This window comes from Balaenoptera musculus, chromosome 4, assembly GCF_009873245.2.
Source record: "Balaenoptera musculus isolate JJ_BM4_2016_0621 chromosome 4, mBalMus1.pri.v3, whole genome shotgun sequence".
In the NCBI taxonomy this organism is placed as follows: domain Eukaryota; kingdom Metazoa; phylum Chordata; class Mammalia; order Artiodactyla; family Balaenopteridae; genus Balaenoptera; species Balaenoptera musculus.
In genome coordinates, this window is record NC_045788.1 from 140,765,643 (window position 1) to 140,788,796 (window position 23,154).

Here is a 23,154-nt window from a genome sequence, read left to right on the forward strand (position 1 = left end):
CCTCAGCTGGGTACCATGGACATCTTGGCTGGGTCGTTCTTGGTGGGGGAGTGGTCATCCTATGCCCGGGAGCATGTTTAGCAGTGTCGCTGGCATCTACCCAGGAGATGCCAGGAGCACCCCCAGCCCAGTTATAACCGCCAGAACTGTCTCCAGACATTGCCAGATGTCCCTGGGGGTCAGAATCACCCCGATTAGCAGCCACTGGTCTCAATCTACCAACCACCACCAGAGAGACATTAGTGCAGAGACAAGTGTTTCCTTGATCCGAGACAAATTAATGGAGGGAAAGAGAACCACACAGGAAAGGAGCAGGGGCAGAAAACACAGGAATGTTAGAGAGTAGCGGTGGGGAGAAGGAAGGATGGAGGAGCCATCTGTGAATTGTGAAGGAGGCAGAGGCAAGGACTGAGGCAGAAATCCAAGGGCGACGGCACTTGTGAAGAGCTGGAGTGGTCTGCGGAGGGGCATCTTCAAAGGGTGCGGGTCTTATTCACTATCCCTTACTGCCATTATTTATGGCATGGTGGTGGCGCGTGGAAATTCACTCTGTCATTAATCTTTAACTGTGCAAGTTGTGTGCATAGGTAGGCATGTCTCATGAATTAAAATAAAAACGTTATCAGTGAAAATGTTCCTTGGTCCAGCCACTGTACTAGCTCTGTGCTCATACTAGTACTGGCAGTACTACTCCTGCCTGGGCAGTTCTTACCACGTCAACTAGCCTGCATTAAAAGCTTGGGGAGGGGTGCGACAGGAAGGGGTCTAGAGGGAGAAGAGGTAAAATGCAATGCCAAGAAAGCAGATGAATGAGAGGGTAAGAAAGATATGGGATTAAGGTGATGGGCAGAGGACACACCACCTTCAGTCCCTCCACCCTCCTCCGAGGCCCAGTCAGGTCTGGCTACTCTGTCGAGCCAAGAGAAACGTTGAAGAGGCTTCTGTACAACAATTCCACCGGCCACTTCCTTCACCAAACACAAAATACACAAGCTACTCTTTGAGCACCTTGAATGTGACTTGCAGTGCCCAGGGAATGGTACACAGAGAAAGGTGAAATCGTTTCTCCCTGCATTGGGGTTTACCATCTACTCAAGATGATTCAGCGATAAACCACGAGGACAAGAAGCAGTTCAGAGAAGCCCAGCTAGAAAGACCACCCTGGGTGGTACAGGCCAAGCCAGTACCAGAGCATAAGTGGGAGATGAAGGTCTTAGCAGCCAAGAGGCCCCCAAAGGCCCACAGGAGGCGAGACCCAGGCCCACAGCTTTGACACAGAGAGGTGGAGGGGAGAGGTACGCAGAGCCAGACCAGCCTGGCAGAGGAGAGCTGGCACCAGAGCCGGTGGGGCAGACGGGCCGCCGGAGAAGGCGGACCCAAAACTCGGGCTCCATTAGAGGAAATAAATGCAAAAAGGGTCCTACTTGAGGTGCATGCTGTCCCCGACGGGGGTTTGGGCTGCATGAGGATGACGGGTGTCGAGGTGTGCGTCTGAACCCTCGGGGTGTACTGGGGCACCGCGGGCGGGTAGTACTGAGCCGGGTACCCCGCGTAGGCACGGCGGGCCATGGGCGGCTGTGGAGGGTAGAGGCTTTCGGGTTGGAATCCATGGTTCTCATAGTAAGGCCCGACACCTGGTGGTGATCCCTGAATGATTAAAAAGAAGATGAATGACACAGCATTGTAAAGCAACTATACCTCACTAAAAATTTTTTAAAAAAATTAAAAAGGAAGATGAATGATACAAAACATTAATTATCCTGAAGGTTAAATATACACCCCATCACACTCAGACAAGACATTGGGACAGCGCTGCAGATTCTTTTTTTTTTTAACATCTTTATTGGAGTATAATTGCTTTACAATGGTGTGTTAGTTTCTGCTGTATAACAAAATGAATCAGCTATACGTATACATATATCCCCATATCTTCTCCCTCTTGTGTCTCCCTCCCACCCTCCCTATCCCACCCCTCTAGGTGGTCACAGAGCACCGAGCTGATCTCCCCGTGCTATGCGGCTGCTTCCCACTAGCTAGCTATTTTACATTTGGTAGTGTATATATGTCCATGCCACTCTCTCACTTCGTCCCAGCTTACCCTTCCCCCTCCCCATGGCCTCAAGTCCATTCTCTATGTCTGCGTCTTTATTCCTGTCCTGCCTCTAGGTTCTTCAGAACCTTTTTTTTTTTTTTTAGATTCCATATATATGTGTTAGCATACGGTATTTGTTTTTCTCTTTCTGACTTACTTCACTGTGTATGACAGACTCTAGGTCCATCCACCTGACTACAAATAACTCCATTTCATTTCTTTTTATGGCTGAGTAATATTCCATTGTATATATGTGCCACATCTTCTTTATCCATTCATCCGATGATGGACACTTAGGTTGCTTCCATGTCCTGGCTATTGTAAATAGAGCTGCAATGAACATTTTGGTACATGACTCTTTTTGAATTACGGTTTTCTCAGGGTATATGCCCAGTAGTGGGCTTGCTGGGTCAGTGCTGCAGGTTCTTTTAGGACATCTTTAATTATGCCAAACACTGAACTCACGTAGAATGAAAACTCACCAGCGTTTCCAATTAATTGGCAATAGTTTTTGGGTTTGTTTGTTTGTTTACTATGCATCTTTTGAAATAAAGAAAAAAAACAAATGGCTGACACTGAGACTGAGTAAAAAAATGTGTAGAAGTCTGGGAATGAGCCAATACCCTATCCCCTGAGAGCGGGGTACAAAGTTATGGGCTAGCAATGCCAGAATTGTAATGAGAATAATAATAGCTGACATTCGAGAACTCACCTGCTTTGGGCATCTGTATTCATGCCCTCCTTGAAGCGTGACCATAACCCCCTAAGATGGTACAGCTGTGATGGATATACCCATTTTGCAGACAGGAACGTGAGTGACAGAGATTAAGAAATCTACCTGAAGGATTTACAATTGGGGGGGCGGCTAGCAGATCTGCTCCCACGAGCATCTTTCTAGGGCACGTGCGTTTATGTTGAGAGTGTGTGGAGTTCAGCAGCTCCGTCCCTGTGAGTGGAATTTCTGGGACACAGTGTGTACACACATAAACGTGGAAAGGGGGGCCCAGCTACTCCATTTCCCTCTCAGCTCCATCCTTTGGCTGGTTTCTATCTTCTTAGAATGCCCTCCCCTCCCCCTCTGCCTACTTAAAAATTGCCCTCTCCAGGCCCTGCCCCCCACTGGACACTCCGGACCCCCGCAGCCTGCCGCCTTGTCCTGCTTCAGCCCCCTGAACCGCCCACTGGCTGGGCCACTCCGGGAGCCACACTTGCCCTCTTATCTGAGTGTCCACGTGCAACACTCCTCCCCACTCAGTAATTTCTCCCCTTGCTCCTTGTTGACTGAGAGCTCAGAGAGGACCAGTATTCTGAGCAGAGGCAACCTGATGCTGAGAATTTTAAACAGGGCCTCCAGGGCAGCGTGATTAGAAAGCAATGGGCCAAATGCGAGTTTAATAACTCACCAATGCGCTCCCTCCAAAGTCCAAAGATTACACTCGAAACCAGAGCAGTAACAGAAAGGGAATACGAAATGTAATCTCTCATCTAAATGGGGGAACCAGAGGCCAAAAAGCGGCGCAGGCATTTGGCCTCTATCTGAAGCATCTAAGAACATGCCGTCCTTCCCAGGAAAGGTGGGAGCCGGCACAGCAGTTTGGCCCAGTGAATTCCTGTGCTGTGGATTTAAAATTTAAAAAGGATCTAGTATAAATAAATACATAATACTAAATAAAGGGGCAGGGGAAGCAAACGTCTATTTTCCAGATACAAGAGAGAGAAAACTTTTGTCATTAACCAGTAGAATAACTACTAAATGCACTTATTCCCAGGTATGAGACGATGAGTGAGATGCGATGGGGAATAAAGATAGTGCGTTTGTCTCCAAAGTGTGTGTGTTGGGGGGGGGGCAGGGTCGCAGGGAGAGCGGCAGCAAGGCCAATGCCCCATATGCAGCCATAGCCTGTCCCAGGCTACCAGGAAGCAAGGCTACTCTGTGCTGTGCTGGCCGGCGGTGTCCCAAGCGCTCTTTTCTCCCCAGGACTCACTCCCTCTCACCACTGTCCTGCCCTATCTGTCCCCACACCCTCACCCCTGTCCCTTGCCCCACCCCAATCTGAGCAGGAAGAGAAGAGGCCCAGGGGAGAATCACACAACCACACCCCCTCCAAGAGCTCTGAGATGCCCGGCTGTGCAGCTGTCACGTGGTTTCCCCCCCCAACCCCTGCTCACCCCTCACCCCAAGAATGCCTTCACAGCACCCAGGGAGCAAAGGCAGTCCTGCAAGCAGCCCTGAAAACGCTGACCCACACATAGCTGGAAATAACAGAAGGAACCGGGAACAGAGGAAAGGCCAGGAAGGTAATGATTAACCACTTACTGAGTTTAAAGCCATCCTGATTTTATCAGCAGCATCAGGTAAAGGGAGGTGTTTGGAACGTCCAAGCTGACCTAGAAGAAACAACGACAAGACTGTGCTATTTCCGTACTGGTGAGTTGGCAGATGATGAGTCGAGAATGGAGTAAAGGATCACCTCTCGCCAGAAGCACGGCGGTTCTGCCCGCTCACCTTCGCCTTCACCTCCCCACCTCCTCCTGCCACTGTTTGCCCTGAAGAAGACTGGGACCCACTTGCTTGTTAAGCTCAGGGCCTGCGGCACTCACCCAGCTCCCACCGGGAGGCCCAGACTTCCCCGACGTCACCTCCACCCCAAGGAGAATCCAGGAAAAGAGAAACATGCACAGGGACTTGTAGACCGTTGAGTCAGGTGGAGGTGAAGGAAGGCAAAAATCCAGGTCAGCTCCTGGCAGTGTCACACCCTGAGGTGTCCTTGGGCAGCCGACCTCTCTGAATCTCGGACAGAAGCGGACGCAGCTGTCACTCTGGATTGCTCAAGTGAGGATTTAACACGAGGGCGCAGGCAGACACCGCACGTGCCCAGGCCATGGCAGGTGTGATAAGATTCTGCAGAGCATCCACTGGGACGATGGAGCCGCCACCGACCCCACCGTGGAGCACGTGGTCTAGAGCTTAGACCCACGTGGGGGCCACGCCTGACTTTTCAAATAATCCGCACGGAACCGCCCCAATCTTAATAAACAAATATATTGAGAAATTCCATAAAACACACCCATACCCACGTGCTACTCCACTCACTATCCCAAATCCAGAAAAGAAAGAAATTCAGAACTAACCACTTGGGTGGTTTCTAAGGATATCGGTAATGAAGAGAAAGCCCTGGGTCACCTTGTTTGCAGACGTTTGTGAACAGCAGTATCTAGAAAGACCATCAACGTAAAAAGTTTTATAGTAAAGGCTTATCTGATGTCACTCTTCCCATCATAAGCAAATAATGGCCTTTGTCCACCACTCCTGGCTGCCCTGAATTGACCAAACAATACTCCAAGAAACGGCCTTCACAATCACGCCTCCACAGGACCCCATCCACAGTGAGAAAGCTCTGGGTTTCAGAGCTGGCCAGATCAGGTCTGATCATTTTTCATCTGTAAAGTGCCTGGCACACAGCAGATGCAGACAGCAAGATGACTAGACTCTGGATCCAAACCCCAGCTCAGTCACTCACTACCTGTGACCTGGGGCAACTCAGTTAATGTTTCTGGGCCTTGGTTTCCTTGTTTGCAAAAGGGGTTAACAGTAGCACCCACTACAGGGTTGTTAGGGCCGTAAAATGAGTTGATAAAGAAGCTCTTAGTGCCTGGCACACAGGAAGTGCTACATACGCTTTTGTTAAATGAAAGTGAGCAGAAAGGGCTTCCCTGGGGGCGCAGTGGTTAAGAATCCGCCTGCCAATGCAGGGGACACGGGTTCAAGCCCTGGTCTGGAAGATCCCACATGCCACAGAGCAACGAAGCCTGTGCGCCACAGCTACTGAGCCCGTGCTCTAGAGCCCGCGAGCCACAACTACTGAGCCCGCGCTCTAGAGCCCGCGAGCCACAACTACTGAGCCCGTGCTCCGCAACAAGAGAAGTCACCGCAATGAGCAGCCCGCGCACCGCAACGAAGAGTAGCCCCCGCTCACTGCAACTAGAGAAAGCCCGCGCGCAGCAACGAAGACCCAACGCAGCCAAAAAATAAAATAAAATAAAATAAAGTGATCATAAAGCTGATAAATGTTGAACAGCCCACAGAGGCAGGATGGGCCTGATTGGTAGCATTTGCAGATTTGCAGATTTGCATCTGGAAAGGGTGCTCAAGATACCAACTCCACCAGCTCTGAAAATCCAATGGAGCCAAAGGCAACTGAGCCAGCTCCTGCCGGGCACTGCCTCTCTGACTCCAGAGCAAAATTATTCTTTGACTCGTTACATTAAAAAAAGAAAACCCTGGGGACATATGTAAATGTATAGCTGATTCACTATGTTACAAAGCAGAAACTAACACACCATTGTAAAGCAATTATACTCCAATAAAGGTGTTAAAAAAATATTAACTTGCTATAAATAAAAATATAAGTATGGCTGTTTAATCTCAGGAAACCTCGTTGAACAAGTCACAAGAAAGATGCACCAGATCATTTATTTACTCTTCATGCAAAGATAAAATAAAAGAACCCGTTTGTACTGATAGCTTTCAGATTTTTTTAAGATTTAAAAAAAGAGTCAACACTTTTCCGAGTATGAGGAAATAAACCTGAGCAATATACAGGAGGAAGAGATCACCATTCAGAATATATATGACGTTTAAGCCTTTAAGTGGGTGTGATTATCACATATTAATAACCTTTCCTACGTCTGCTCTGTAAAGAGAGAGGGTTCTGAGACTTGACAGCAGCACAATACCCTCTAGTCTAAGCAGGAAAAGCTCGCACCTTCCTCGGATTAGTTTCAGGCGAGTCCTGCCCCAGCGAACATTCTAACCCCTGGTTTCTCTGCCCTCGGTGACTGTCACTCCTGTGCCTCTGAGCTATCTCGCCAGTTATAGGGCTGGTTGAAGTTTCAGGAAATGAAAATTTGATCCCACTGGCGGCTTTCCCAGTTTAAGAGCCCTCTGAAAGGAGTGATGAATCAGTGCCCGAAATCCACGCTCCCTATTCATTCAAGATCCCTAACAGCGGGAGACCAGGAAGCCAGGAGCTCCAGGGGCACCGGGAGCCGTGGCCGGGAATTGTCCCGTAAAAGCCCAGGACCCAGAAGCAATCGCAGCACAAGCCGGTCTCACCCAGCGATCCCACGGCCCACAAACCCTTAGAACCCGGAACACCAAGTGTGCCCAGGTCGGCTGCATGGACTTTGGAAGGAAAGACGAGAGTTCTGCACCCTCTAACTCTCTGTGGCCAAAGACAAAGGAAGGGGGAAATGTCTCTCTCGGGAACTGGACCTGACGGGAGACGCACTGCTGTCCAAAAGGACCAGGAGATCACGTTCCGTGTGGTTCGTCTTTGAAACAGGCAATTCCACGCCCACACAAGATAGTAAATCTCTTTAACTGGTTTCTGAAAGGAGAAAGACAACCCAGATGGTGAGAGACAACACTGCTTCTCCAACGTTTCTTCCTGTCAGTTAAAGGACACAGATGATTGCCCGCGATTCCAGAAAGCCAGCCTCAGTGAAGCACTTTTCCTTGAAGCGACAAAGAGCACGTGTGCCGAAGCTTGGTCCCCCTCTTTGTTCCCGGCGAGGTCCCGCTCCAACTTCACCCACCTGAGTCACACAACGGAGCACGGCTGTCCCGGGCCACCCCGGGCTCCCCTTTCAGAGGGCTGGCTCATGCCTCGAGTCACCTGCCCGGCCACCACTCAACAGAATGCTGCCGTGGAATCCTACCAGCTTCCCATGAAGTCATGAAGTTATTTCCAAACAAGAAGAGCCTCTCCTTACACTGTCGTGTCTTTCCTCCGGACCTCAGAACGCATTTGCTGGAGGTTTATTTTGAAAGCTACCAAACCAACGCAAATGAGGTCAGCCTCATAGATACTGACCCCCATCCGGGGGTCAGGGGTTTTCCCTGTAATGAAGGCTCCACTGACTTTCCCCCGACACACCGTTCACACAGGGGCTCCTGCACTGGGCCCCGCCGGGTACCTTCGAGATGCTGGTGGTGTGATGAGGTGTGATGGGAGGAAGAAGCCCCACCTTCCTTGACCTCAGATCCAGTATCCTTTCTGCAAACTCCAGACACCAACAGACACTCCCTATCCGATGATCCCTGACCAATGGAACCCCTTATGCCTCAACCACTGCATAAAATCACCTTACATGTAAAGATGTTTTCGTGTCCTGTTGGGGACAAAATGCACTGTTAGAGGGAAGGTAACAGACCGTGGTGGATTTAAGTAACAGTTCAATATAAACAAGTATAAGCCCATCAGAAAAATGGCACACACTGTGATTGACACAGGAATGAGAGAAAGAGGGAGAGAGAGACAGCAGCTCAGAAGTACTGCCTGCATCATCCAAGTTTCTTTTTCTATGAATGCCTCATGGTGCAAACGAGATTACAAATTTTTAGGGCAGGAATTGGGTCTGGTCCTTTTTTTTTTTTTCAAATCTAGCTTTGTACCATACAAAGAAAGCATTCCCATATATATATATATATATATATATATATATATATATATATATATATATATATATATATATATATATATATTTGCATCCCAAAGGCCAAATGAGTAGGATGAAATTTAAGAGAGAGAGAGTGCCGGAAAGCCTGCACCTGGACAAAAACAGCCTCCAAATTGAGGATGTGGGTGACATCACATGTCCAGGTGTACAGAGCTGACTGCATGCTGAATATGACAGGCAGGCCGGAGAGGTGTCCCAATCCCTCAGGGAGGGAGGGGGCCTTGACAAAGTGCAAAAGCCACTGTCTAAGGTTTGAAGAACTTGCCCGAGTCAATCTGTGAAATGGGCATAACACGTCAATGGGGTTTTTGCCAGGATTAAGTGTGTACGTGTCCTAGCACCGTGCCCTTCACATGATGAGCCCTCAGGAATAACATAATGATAGCAGCTAAGGGACTGCTGTGTGGAAAGGGGACTCGATTTTTTCTGTGAAAATCCAAAGGAAGAATCCAGGATCAAAATGGTCAGAAATATCAGGAAGGCAGATTTAACTCAATCCAGGGAAACCAAGTTTCCAACAATGAGAAAGTTTCAATATCGACTGGGTTGCCTTGGAAGAAACAGTTCCTCAAACCAAAGAAAAAGTTTGATCCAACACTGGAAGGTCGTTTCTCCAGCACATTCTAGAACCAAATTAGGCTTCAGCTGTGAGACCAGACATGACGATCTTTTATTCTTTTTGATGGGAAATGCAAAGGATAAACTCCAAATGCATCCCTAGAAAACACAGGCTCCATGTGCCCTATGTACAGATCAAGTCTCCAATGAAGCCAGGTGTGAGCCCTGCCAGGAGGGCCCCTCGGGAATCAAGGACCTTAAAGGGATTCTGACATGGGGTCACATACAAACAAGTAATCACAAAGCCTGGGCTTAGTCTCATCTTCCAGATCAGAGCTCACTAGAAAATATTTCTCTAACAAACGTCCACTGGAAGGCCACGCGCGGTCTCTCTTCCCAGGCCCACCTGGTTGGGCTCCCAACGATTCTGTCCACTCTGCCCTTGCATGAGTTCCTAGACTTCAGCTGGTGCCTTTCAAACATTTCCTGCTTTCATATCACACTTCTGCACCCTCACCCCTCCTGCACCCTACCCCACCCCACTGATGCCTGATGGTACACACAAACTAAATGCCTGCAGTTTCCACCCACAGAAAGTCCTTCCCTCCTTCTCCTCGACTTGCCTCTAACAGGAGCAAAAAGCATGTCCTTGGGTCACCTTCCCTCTTCAAAATCCACACTGTTTACAGTCCAAGGAACTGCCCACACCCTCGCCAGAATATCGGCGTCTGCCGTTCTCCCTGGATGTCTGTAAAGCTGCCCGTGACACTTTCCACGCTCCCGATTCCTCTTCTCCTAACCGCTGTCCAGTGGCCGGCGCAAACCAAGTCCTAGGTCACCTCCCCTTCCTCCTGACCTCAAGCTCTGTCTCTGGGTTGTTCCCTGGAACTGCCTGTGTGATCCGCCGAGCCCTTTGCTACTCCACGTGCAGTTGGATGGCCAATGGCACAGGGGGCACCCGGAGTCCCCTCCCACACACCCAGGCCTACAGCCCCGGGGGGCTTGCAAGCCAGGGTTCCCCAAGATGGCTTACGTATAGGGCTCCCCACCCCCGAGCTAGGAAGGGGCTCACCAAGCCTGGCCCAATTCACATCTCAGCACTCAGGTGTGTGACACCCTTGCTCCCTATCCCCAGAGGCCACTTAGCTTGTCCTAGGGCCGGCCCAGCGGCAGGGGTCCCCTGGCAGGTGCCCAGGAAGAGCAGCAAAGGCTCAGCAATTGTGGGAAGCAGCAGCACCCCAGGAGACCCAGAGCTGTCAGAGCAGCAGAAGGCAGATGGGTCTGTGGGACTTGAGTGCCCTTCTCCATCCCCCACTCAAGCAGGGCCAGCTTCCCCTCCTTAGGTAAGCGAGGCTGAGCAGACACTATGTTGAGCCAGTCGCCTTTCCTTTCTACTTCCCTGCCTAAGGCTCAGGCATGCCCTGGTTCGCAAGCCTGGAACTTTCTAGGGGACTTAGAAAAACAGATTTCCTATTCCTTCCGAGTCTGATGCAGCAGTTGAAACCAAGGCAATGACCCCAAATGGTTACAAAGCCCCCAGGACCCCTGCCCCAGGCTTAGGTGGAAAAGAGTGACAGACACCAGCCCGGAGCCCTGGCTTGCACATCCTGATAGACCCCCGTGCCCCAGGCCAGGCCCAGAGTCGCGGTCAGTATGCTTACAGGATGATGACGATGACAAGCGACATAATGTCCTTCGTGTGTCTAGGCTTCCTTGCCTGCAAGACATTTTCACCCTTGGCCCCATCACCCGGGGAGGTCAACCTTCTGCATTGCCCCAGCCTCTCCTGCCCGGGTCACCCCGGAAGCGGGCAGCACGGAGCCCAGGTGGGGCTGGGTCATGGGGAAGCCAGCCTGGCTCGCGAGCAAGTCCCCCTCCCGCGAGGATTCCAGGCATCGCTCAGCTTCCCTGGAGACAGGTGGCCTGCCTGCATCCGCAGTTCTCCCTACAGGCCATGGGGCCTGCAGCAAGTTAGTTCACCCCTCTGCCTCAGTTTCCTCTCACCTGAGTTAAATACGTCATAAAGAGCTTGGAATGATGCCTGGCTGGAAGAAAACGCCACATCCACATTTGCTGTTATTATGATAACACCAGTGCAGTGCGGCCCAACTTTCTCCTACAATTAAGGCGACTGAGCCCAGGGTGCCGGGGGCCAAGCTCCACGCCATCTCCTGGGCTCTGTAGGCTCCCGGCAACTACACAAACTTGCTAGAAGACTGACCTTGGAGGCGTCAATAAGAAAGACGTTGCTGGGGACGCTGTTCACCAGGTGATATTTTTCGAAGCAGAGAGGGAGGTGTCCGCGGCCAGTCTCCAGGCAGAGGCCTCCACCGCAGCTCCCGGACTCCTGTGTTGAGTACTTGCTGGTGCTCCCCGGCCTTTCAACCTGACCTCGGGGGTCCAGCAAGCTTGGCCGGGGCGGGGGGACACAGGCCTGCCCCGCCCCTGGTAAAGCTGAGGAAGGCAAGCATCCCTTCAGTGGTCCCCTGGGCCCCCCCAACCCCTCCACCTCACTCAGCTGCAGCAGAGCCTGCGCCCCCAGGTCCCTTGGTTGTGTCAGCCCTGCGCACACTCCCAGCCCCCATTCTCCTCCGGCTGCGGTGGGCTGTTGGCTCCACCCTCACTTCCCGGAGAGCCTTCTCCGGCCTCCCAGGCTAAGTCAACAACCCTCCCCTCACGGCAGGTTTTCTAAACACCTTGAAACTCTCCTTAGCAGCCTGTGTAATTTTCCGTCATTTGTTTGGCTCTCTGCAGCCCGGAGCTCCGGCAGACCCTGGAGGCACTGGCGCCCCGGTGTGCCCCCTACCGTACTTGGCCCGGGGACTACCGCGCGGGCTTCGATCCGGGCGGGCTTCGCAGGCTGGAGGCAGAGCCCTGGGGGACCCCAGCCCGATAGGCAGACCTCGGGTCGCAATCCTTTCCCTCCCAAACGATCCACTGGGATTCCACCTGACAGGCCCGCCGCCGCCTGGGCGTCCGAAACGGAATTGAAACGGATTCGGGATTGGGGATCACCGCGCTGCGCCCTTCGGCGCGGCGGGCCCTTCGCAAAAGCCCGGGCTCAAGCCGGTGCCGGCGGCCACCTGCAACCAGGCCCTCTGGGGCCTGGAAGCACGCAATTTGGGGCCATAAGGCAATTCTTCCGCAGGGCCCACGAAGCCGCGGTAGGGGCGCCCACTATCCGGCTGGCGCGCTCAGCCTCCCGGCCCCGGTCCGGGGTCCTGCCGTGGACCGAAGCGCCCGGGTGCCCGGCCCTGTCCCTGGCGGGGAGCGTGCGCCTAGAGACCAGGACCACTCCTCCCGGGGCAGGGGTGCCCGGTGTCCGGGCGGCCCAGCCCTGATCGTCGCCTCCGGGTCGCCGCAGTGGGGCTCGGGCTGTGGGCAGTGCCTTCCCGGGGCTACCGAGCCGTTAGCACCTCGCCCGGGGGCCCTGCGGGCCCGTCCCCGCCGCGCCGGTCGTATCGCTCCCGGCATCTCAGAGAGTTTCCAGTTTCTCCCTACTTCGGGAGGGAGCCAAGAAGCAGGAGTTCAGGTAACACTACGGGGCTGCAGAGATTTTCCCGAAACAAAGAAGCGGAGGGACAAGCCTCCCTCTTCCTCGTCCCCAAAGGGAAAAGGCGCAGCCCTCGTCCCCGGCTCGGGGCCCAGAAGCCAGGGGAGCAGCAGCCGACTTCAGCCGCGGGGACCCACCCCAAGGGACCCCGCGGCACTCTTGTCTCCTACCAATTGGCTAAGGACCCGCAGGGCAACCTGTCCCGGGCGAGTGATGCCAACGGGGCAGCCGGGGGCCTCTGACCCGCGCGCCAAGGCGTCCCAGGCGCGCGCCGCCCTCTTGACCTCACGCGGGTCGCTTTGCTCGGCTCAGCCCCGTGCGTCCTGCGGGCGGGAGGACGCACCTGCCGGGCAGGAGCTGCTCACACCTGACTTCACCTCCCGCCACTCCCACCCAGCGCGGGGGGCGGTTAGCTCGCTCCCCGGCGCCCAGGGTCTCCCTCGCACCCTGGACCCCCAGGAACCCACCGCGCGCGCCGCTTACCTGCGGAGCTCCGGGCCCGGCGCTTCCCGCCCCTCTGCCTTCCTCCTCCTCCTCCTTCTCCTCCGCCTCCGCCGGAGTTCGCGTCTTCCTCGGCCCAGCTCGGAGTCCCTGATCCTCCCCGGCTCTCGCTTTAATCCGGGAGGCGGTGTCCGAGTGCCCAGGGTGACACCCCCAAGCGCCGGTCCCGGGTCACCTCGGGCAGGGGGAGGGACGGATCGGAACGGCTGTCCCGGGCGAGGCTGGTCCGGGCGGGGGCGGCAGGAGGAGGAGTTTCTTCCTGGGAAAGCCCGGGACGCGCTCTCGGCGGGACCCAGAGGGAGCCCGGGGACGCTTTCGTCCCCAGCCGGCCTTTTAGGGTTGGGGAGGAGCGCATCTCCCTCCCCACTTCCTCTGGACCGAGCCTGTCGCCGGCGCTTCGCGCCCGAACACTCAAGTCTGGATTCAGGAGGGAGATTCTGGGGAGTGCTGACCGAGTCTCGTATGACCCGGCCGAGCCCTGGCGCTGGGGACCCGCTTGGCCTCTGTGCCCTCGGAGAGGACCCAGGAGTCTGCTCCCAAGGGCCGCTGGCCCGGACACTAGAGCCCAAGACGCAGCCCTCTTCGCCAAGGACCCTCCCCAGTCCTCTTGGGCGGCTTTTCTCCGCCCTCAGGTCCCAACTCCCTCCTCCTCCCTCAGAACGTCCCCAAGAGTGGCTTGAGGTCTTCCCGCCCACCTAAGGCAAGAGACAGGGGGTGAGGAAAGAGGGTAAGATAAATCTTGCCTCCTTTTAAGAGGCTCTTTTCAATGCTGTTTGCAATACGCAAATTAACGTGGATTGCTTTAGAATCAGGTAGAAGCTGAAGAAAGCCCGATTCATTCCAAGTCACATGCTGCGTTGGCTCAGTGCTCCTTCCTGAGCAGGTGACCTGGGACTGGACTTTCCTAGTAAGTTCTTTTCACCCTCTCCTTTGGCTCCCATCCTTATATCCACAACAGGAGACCATCCTGTGTATGCCCCAGCCCTTCCCATCTCTCTCCCATCACTGGTGTCCAGGTTGTCCAAGTAGAAGACCCTTGAGGACCGTCTCCAGCAGATAGGTCAGGTCAGGTGGTCTTCTGGTGGCGACTCACGTATTTCTGTTTTAAACAGCATAATTGGAGCCCTCTGGGAATGGCACCATTGCTCCAGCAAACCCCAAAGTCCACCTACACACCAGGCGGTATGTGCGTCTGTACCTTCATCCCTCTTGTGGTTGTTTTCTCACTATTCATTTTCCCTTCTTTTGGCAACTTTCCCGAACTTTTGTTGGGGTTTACACATCTCCCAGGAGCAGATCACCGGCTTGGGGAGCCAACTCCACCCCACTGCTAGAGGGGAGCACGTGGCCAGTGTCTGGCTCAGCAGCTGAATCCCATCCGTGCCCGAATTCGTGCTTCAGGGAGAACACACAACCCACTTTTGGCCAGTGAAACTTGGAAGAGAGGTTTTCTGAGGTTTGGGGTCAGGGTGGGGAAGCTGGTATTTTTTTACTCCTCTGCTGGAGCTTCCAGAGACCCTCTTCCTTATGCTTGGAGGAAGAAGAAGCAAGTAGTCACAGGAACTGTTGATAGCCATCTTTCCATCACCAGGGAGCTAGTACCAGGATGAAGATAGCTCCTCCACCAAAAAGCACAGCATACACTTCACACCAGTCAGAATGGCCATCATTAAAAAGTCTACAAATAACAAATGCTGGAGAGGGGGTGGAGAAAAAGGGAACCCTCCTACACTGTTGGTAGGAATGTAAATTGATACAGCCACTATGGAGAAAAGTATGGCGGTTCCTTAAAAAACTAAAAATAGAGTTACTATATGATCCTGCAATCCCACTCCTGGGCATATCTCTGGAGAAAACTCTAATTTGAAAAGATATATGCTCCCCAATGTTTGTTGCAGCACTATTTACAATAGCCAAGACATGGAAGCAACCAAAATGTCCATTGACAGATGACTAGATAAAGAAGATGTGGTACATATATACAATGGAATATTACTCAGCCGTAAAAAAGAATGAAATAATGCCATTTGCAGCAACATGGATGGACCTAGAGATTATCATATTAAGTGAAGTAAGTCAGAGAGAGAAAGACAAATATCATATGATATCACTTATATGCGGAATCTAAAAAAATGGTACAAATGAACTTATTTACAAAACAGAAATAGATTTACAGACATAGCCAACAAACTTATGGTTACTAAAGGGGATAGTGGGGTGAGGGAGATATAAATTAAGAGTTTGGGATTAACATATATAGACTACTATATATAAAATAGATAAACAGCAAGGACTTACTGTATAGCACAATACTCAATATCATATAATAACCTATAATGGAAAAGAATATATATATAAGTGAATCACTTTGCTGTACACTTGAAACTAACAGAACTTTGTAAATTAACTATACTTCAATTAAAAAAAAAAAAAACCCACAGCATAGAGGTGACAAGAAACCCAATTCTTTTTTTTTTTTAAATTATTTATTTATTTATTTATTTATTTATGGCTGTGTTGGGTCTTCGTTTCTGTGTGAGGGCTTTCTCTAGTTGCGGCAAGTGGGGGCCACTCTTCATCGCGGTGCACGGGCCTCTCATTATCGCGGCCTCTCTTCTTGCGGAGCACAGGCTCCAGACGCGCAGGCTCAGTAATTGTGGCTCACGGGCCTAGTTGCTCCGCGGCATGTGGGATCTTCCCAGACCAGGGCTCGAACCCATGTCCCCTGCATTGGCAGGCAGATTCTCAACCACTGCGCCACCAGGGAGGCCCCAAGAAACCCAATTCTTGATGACAGCATTGAACAACTGAATCCAACCAGCTCTGAAGCTAAGCACCCTTTACCATATCTTCCATGAACACAAGTGGAAGTCAGAATTCTCGACCAAGGGGAGTAGCCATAATACAATGAAAACAAAACAATATTATTATAGGTTAAAAATAAGTAGCAGAATTCTGTTCATGGCAATGTGCAGGCCAGATATCCTGAAATAATGCTCATACTACAAAATAACCAAAAGGGCTCGATAGAATATATATTGTTACTATGCTTTAAAATTACAGCTGACTTTGCGAGAAAACTTGGAAAATACTCAGACACAAAAGTGAAGTGGGAGCAGATATGCAGGGAAGTCAGGGTCGTGGCAGGCATCCTGAAATCACCTAAACACCTCTAGTCCTGCAGAGTTTTGTGGGCAGGGGGTGGGGTGAATGACAAACAAAGTCACAGGCCTCAGCAAGGTGGGAGGTTGCTAGGATACCACAACGTCAACACCCAAAAGCCGTACCCTCAGAAAAAGGATGATTAAAAAATAATTGTATCTACCCCACTGATGGGTGTTGACCAATAAACTTGTCTATATCTTAGTCCTAGCTCTCAGCAGAGGGGGACTAATGCTCTCCTGAGAATTGATAACTACCAGCAAGTCCTCTTACGAGAATTTAAGTTTTGAACCCTAATTCCCACTATCTTTGTAGTCAGAAAAACATCAAGTCAAGAATTTATTCAAAAGTCGTCCCAGATTGGCAATGCCCCAGGCACATGGCAGAAGCAAACTCATAGCCTCTCTAGTGGAATGCACTCGTGATGGATAATTTTATGTGTTGACTTGACTAGGCTAAAGGATGCCCAGGTAGTTGGTAAAATATTATTTCTGGGTGTGTTTGAGGGTGTTTCTGGAAGAAATTAGCATTTGGATCCATAGACTGAGTAAAGATCTACCCTCAACAATGCGGGTGGACCTCATCCATTTCTTTGAGGGCTTAAATAAAACTAAAAAGCAGAGGAAGGGCCAATTTGCTCTCTCTGTCCAATGTGGGACATCCATCTTCTGCTTTCCAACATCAATGCTCCCGGTTCTTAGACCTTTGGACCCAAACTAAATTCTGCCACTGGCTTTCCTGGTTCTCCAGCTTGCAAACAGCATGTCATGAGACCTGTTTTCCATAATCAGGTGAGCTAATTTCTATAATAATAAACTCACACACATATACACACACACACATAACATATATCTCTTACTGGCTCCTTTTCCTCTGGAGAACCCTGACTAATACACTCCTCAACCCAGGAGAAACTCCCACACAGTCAATTAAAATGAGCTTAATTTAATTAAAAATAATTAAAATAAGACACCATGAAAAAAATCAAAAAGCATAACAAAAAGTGGAATCAGGCCAGAGATATTGGCGTTATTAGATACAAATGACAAAATAAATATGTTTGCTAGGTGAAAAAATAAAGCAGAGACTCTAAAAATGAATGAGAAGCAAGGATTGTTTAAAATTAACAGAATTAGGGGTAAAATACTAAACAGAACTTCTAGAAACAAACAAACAACAATGTAAATTTTCAATAGCTGAAGAGGGAATTGGTGACTTGGAATATAGACCTGAAGAAATTATCCAAAATTCACATAGAAGGACAAAATTATTTTTAAAAACATATGACAAAGAAGCTAAGTGGTATGGAGAACGGAGTAAGAAGATCTAAAATATGTCTGATTAGACCTCGAAAATGTGAAAATGGAGAGAACAAAGGTAAAAGCAATAATGATTAAATTTTTTTCCAAAATTGATATGTCATGAATCCTTAGATTATTGAAGCACAACAAATTCTGAGCAGAAAAAAGAGGAATCCAGAGTTAAATGTAATATAGTGAAACTGCAGAACTCTTAAAATAAAGAAAAGATCTAAAAAACATCCTGAAGTGAAAGACCTAGCCCCCAGATGGAAGACAGAATATGGTGGAATAAAATATTCAAAGTGTTAGAAAAAAATGACTGTCAACCTAAAATGTTATATCCTGTAAAAATGTCCTTCAAGAAAGAGGAAAAAGGCATTTACAGACAAACCAAGACAGTGTTGACCACAACAAAGAAACTTGAAAAAGGATGAAGTCCAGGAAGAAGAAAAATAATCCCAGAAGGCAAGTCTCACATGCAAAAGGAAATGGTGAGGCAAGAATAAGGTAAAAATGTAAATAAATCTAAACAAATATTGACACCCTAAAAAAGCACCGCTGATAATGGTTAATCTATATAGGTAAAGCAGTGACAGCAACAACAAAAAGTAGAACTAAAATATTGGAAAATGCTTTAATTCTGTTCCTCTAAGTGGGAGGAACAGAATTACAGCATTGTAATAATTGTAATCTTCTGGAGGAGAATAAACACATAGCTTAACTTGAGACTTCTTTGAGTATGCTTGTTAAAAGGAAAATTGTAAAAGAACAAAAATAGAATGTATGTTGACCTAGTCCAAACCCAAAGAAGAAAAAAGTGAGATAAGGAAGAAAACACTCCGTGAAATTTAACAAAATAAAGCAAAGAAAGATGAGGGGAGGAAGAGGAGTAAAATCAAACCCAGAAAAAAATAAGACAAATAGAAAGCATAAAATACAAACCTAAAAATATATACAAATACATCAGTAATCATAATACATGTAAATACTCCCAACTGTCCAGTTAATATGAATAGATTTTTTGAAAGATATAGATTATCAGATTGTCTAATTTTTAAAGACAGAAACATGCAATTTATGAGACCTATGTAGAATGAACATATGTAAAAGAAAACTGGCTTGGCTAATTTAATAATGGACAAAACAGACTTTTGAATAAAAGGCTTTATTGAGAATAAGGAGAGTCACTTAGTAATGGTAAAAGAAACAAATCACTTGAGAAATATAACAGTTGTGAACTTGCCTATACCTAACAACATAGTCTCCAAAAAATGTACAAAGAAAAATTTATAGAACTGCAAGATCTTTTCAAATCCACCATCATCTCTCTTAGTCATGATAGGTCAACCAAACAAACAAACAAATAAAAATTCAGTAAAGATAGAGAAGATTTGAACAATGCAATGAGCAAACTTTATTAATGGACATATACAGATGCCTACACCAAATAATTGGCCAGAGGATTTTCCAGGTTAATTCTTAGAAAGAGTTAAGAAACACAATATTCCAGTCTTTCAAATATTTTTTCCAAGGAATAGGGATTTAGAAAATACTCTCCAGCTCATCAGTGCCTAAGCCAGCAAAGAAAGTTCAAGAAAAATTATAAGCCAATCTAATTCATGAATATAAAAGTGAAAATCCTTTAAAAAATTAGGAAAATGAATCCAACAATGTATAAAAAAAGATTATGACTAAATTGGGTTTGTCCTAGGAATGTAATACTGATTTCATGTTAGAAAAGCTATTAGTGTAATTCAACACAATAACACATTAAAACAGAAAAATCATAAAACCATCTTAATATATACAGAAAGAGCATTCAATAAAATTTAAAATGGATTCATGACAAAAGTCCTTTGCAAAGATAAAATAAATGGAAGGTTTCTTACCTGATAAAGGAGATCTGGGGAGAAATGAAGCAGGAATGAAAGGTTTCCCACACTTGTTGCTGGTCAGCTGGCTCACCTCCTGCATGAGGCAGTGGCCAGGCCCTTCCCCCGACCCTCCCACTTCTGGGACTCCTGGCCACATGTGTTTACCTCTGTGATGATGAGCCCCACATCAGCTTCTGCAGGACACCCCTGTCAAGGTCAGGGGCAACAGTCTAACCTTGTGGGCTACAGCTTGTCCTTGCCCTCCCCCATTTTACACCTGTTGTGGACAGAATTATGAACCCCAAATTCATACACTGAAGCCCCAACCCAATGTGACTGTATTTGGAGATAGAACTTTCAGGTAATCAAGGTTTAATGAGGTCATAGGTAGATTGGTGACTGATAGGATTGATGGCCTTATAGAAAGAAGATCTCTTTCTCTCTCTCTCTCACTCTGTACACACCGAGGAAAAGCCATGTGAAGACACAGCAAGAAGGCGGCTGTCTGCAAACCAGGAAGAGGGTCCTCACCAGGATCCAAACAGGCCGGCACCCTGATCTTGGACTTCCAGCCTCCAGAGCTGTGAGGAACAAATGTCTGCTGTTTAAGCCACCCAATCTGTGATATTTTTTTATGGTGGCCTGAGCAGAGTGATACGAGATCACTCAGTGCCCTGTGGTCTGTGAGCTTCAACATCAGATGAGAACACAAGAACCAGTCAGAGACTGGTTAGACAACTTCCTCAAGCACAAGGTCAAATCCTCTAACCAACCCCTTTTGGGGGTTGTTATCACTGTAGAACAGACATATCTTTGTAGATATATCATTGTAGAATGTGGAACGCAAATTAAAACTTAGTGAGGGCTCCAACATGGAGGAAGCTTGAGGACATTATGCTGAGTGAAAGAAACCAGACACAAAAACACAAATACTGTGGGATTCTGCTTATATGAGGTCCCTAGAGGAGTCAAGTGCATAGAAACAGAAAGTAGTTGGTGTGTGGCAGGAGCTGGGGGCGGGGAATGGGGAGTTAGTGTTTAATGGGGACTGAGTTTCAGTTGAGGAAGGTGGAAAATTCTGGAGATGGATGGTGGTGATGGTCGCACAACGCTGGGAATGCGCTTAATGCCATTGAACTGTGCACCTAAAGATGGTTAAGACGGTAAATTTCATGTAATGTATATTTTACCACAAAAACAAACACATACCAGATTGACAAAAATCAAAATTACTCGCTACCATGTATGGCCCAAACTGAGTCAGCTGGAGAGGAGGGGAGGATAAAGGAGGAGGATGTAATTGGTGAACACACTTTGAAAAACTTCAGAGTTCTGCAGTAACGTTGAAGTTGTTTAAATCTTTCACCTGGCAATTTCACCCCCAAGTTTGTGCCCTGAAGAATTCTTGCAAAGTGCCCAGAACCTTCTACAGGAATGTTTACAGAAGCACTATTTCTATTGCAAAAGCCTGGAAACAACCTAATTACTGTCAGGAAACTCCTGTCAGTCCCTTCTAATGGGAAAAGAAATATGTATGTATTGATCTATTCAGATGATGCAATTAGAATGGGCAAACTACAACTGTACCCATTACCAAGGATAAATCTCACAACATGTGGAGCAAAAAAGCAAGTTGCAGGAGGGCAACATACAGAGGATTCCATTTATATAAAGTTCTAAACATTCAATATTAAATAACGTTTTTAGAGGTATATACACACATGACAACACTGTGGAAAAGAGAAAGAAATGGATAAACACCCAATTCAGTATTGTGGTTTTCCCCCAGTGGAAATGGATAGGGTTCAGTGGGGGGGAGATGCAAACTGGGGGGACTGGACATAATGCATAATGTATCAGTGATAACATGTTTCTTAACCTGGATGGTGACTGCCTAGTAGGTAAAACATAAAGGTTCCCTTTATGTTTTCTTTATAGCTTTTTGCGTTATATATATGCTATTGAATGCATGGAATATTTCATAATTTTACAACTGATGTGATATCATTAACCAAGTTGGTTTTAAAATGTGTGTAACTGAACATGACTCCCCTGATGGGAATGATGGAGCTAGTCATGATCTGTCAGTAATAAGACCATCTCTGGGCCCACACTGCTTAAGATGGAGATGGTAATTCTGTGCTGTGGTGTTTGTTTATCTGTTTGTTTTTGGCTGCGCTGCACGGCACGTGGGATCTTAATTCCCCGACCAGGGACTGAACCCGCTTCCCCTGCAGTAGAAGTGCAGAGTCTTAACCACTGGACCACCGGGGAAGTCCTGTGCTGTGGTTTTGGTACTCACCAGCTCCAAGAGTCCCATGGGTACCCAGACGCAGAAGGAGCAAAAAAGAATCGAGTCTATTGAAATACAGGGATGCAGGACACAGAGAATTTATTCCAAGCCAAAATGATGGGGAGGACTGTTCAGAAGACACATGAAGCCATCCCTGGGCGAGCTCAGGACCTTTGGCCCGTCCTTCTGAAGTGGATGAGGTCCCTTACCCAAACGCCACTGCTGGAAAAGCATCTCCCATGGTTGCTTGGTACCGTCTCCGTGCTTTCAGCAAGTTCTTCGGGTGAATTCAGATCCCACTTGTTCAAACAAGGAAAAAGTTTTCAATGTTTGTTGTTTTTCGTGGCTGGAGCCAGTTGTAAGGCTTTGCTCCAAGGCTCAGCGTGTCCTGGGTCTCTGGCCCTGTAAAAATAACAATTACCTTTCGCTAAACATTTACTGTGCCAGTCACCACACTGGAGTTTACACTGCCTCACTGTGAGACAGGTACATTGATTTCCCCATTTTACAGCTGAGGACCCTGGGGCTCAGGGCAGGGGGCGGGGGCTGGGACCTGACCTGCCTTCCACACACAGGTGGGGCTGAGACTAGAACTGGGTCTATGGGCTCAGCCATCGCTTGGGTGACTGCATCAGACAGGGGCCGGGGCTCCTGGCACGAGGATGTGGGAGGGGCCAGTGTTCCCAGTCTGTCCCAAGTCCTACTGGCCCCCTTTGCCCCAGAACCCAGGGAGAGACAACTGCAAGGGCACAGGGAGTGCCAGGGGCGTGGGGAGAACCCACAGCAGCTGGCAGTGAGTGAGGAACAGCCCACCCTACCTCCTGCTTCCCTCTGCCGGCCTCCTCCAGTGCCCTGGGTCCCATGCATGTGAACTTGGCCCTCCCCACCCAGCTGCTCTCACCTCCACGGGAGACACCCCGCACCCAGGGACCTAGGACCGGGCAATGGCGGATGTGCACTCACTCAGGTCAGCAGGCCTCCTTGAGCCTGGCTCTGGGGGCTAAGTTCCAACTTTGTCCCCCACACACCAGATTCATAATGATGGACAGAAAACAGGACAATGGCAATAAAAAATGCCACTTGGAAAAGGGGAGGAGGAGAGCAGCATCTGGTGGCCCCCTGGCCGTCCCTTACCCCCTTGCAGTGGGGAGGACCGGGACTCCCTGCCCTGCTGTCGTCCTGAGAGGTGCTGGTGGCCCCCAGCTCTGCCCTGGAGTGACTTCCTTTTGCAATTCCGGGCGGAGGCTTTATGGTTTTTCCATGCTGCGTGGGGCATCTCTGGAGATGCAGGTTCCAGG

General features: G+C 49.0%; 1 protein-coding gene across 5 annotated transcripts in view; it reads right to left on the bottom strand.

The window, feature by feature from the left end:
- TMPRSS2 (transmembrane serine protease 2) overlaps nucleotides 1–13,378 on the bottom strand; it is a 33,113-nt gene extending 19,735 nt beyond the window's left edge. The window contains exons 1-3 of one of the 5 annotated variants that reach the window (XM_036850886.1): nucleotides 13,209–13,378; nucleotides 4,410–4,480; nucleotides 1,425–1,647 (exon numbers count right to left, since the gene is read on the bottom strand). In XM_036850886.1, coding sequence (XP_036706781.1) covers nucleotides 1,425–1,647; nucleotides 4,410–4,424 — 238 coding nt within the window. In that variant the 5' untranslated portion in view covers nucleotides 4,425–4,480; nucleotides 13,209–13,378. Of the gene's footprint in view, nucleotides 1–1,424; nucleotides 1,648–4,409; nucleotides 4,481–4,563; nucleotides 5,835–11,176; nucleotides 11,256–11,393; nucleotides 12,131–13,208 lie in introns of those variants that run through there. The other 4 variants (XM_036850889.1, XM_036850890.1, XM_036850891.1 and 1 more) reach the window with 4 other exon arrangements.
- Nucleotides 13,379–23,154: the final 9,776 nt, after the last annotated feature.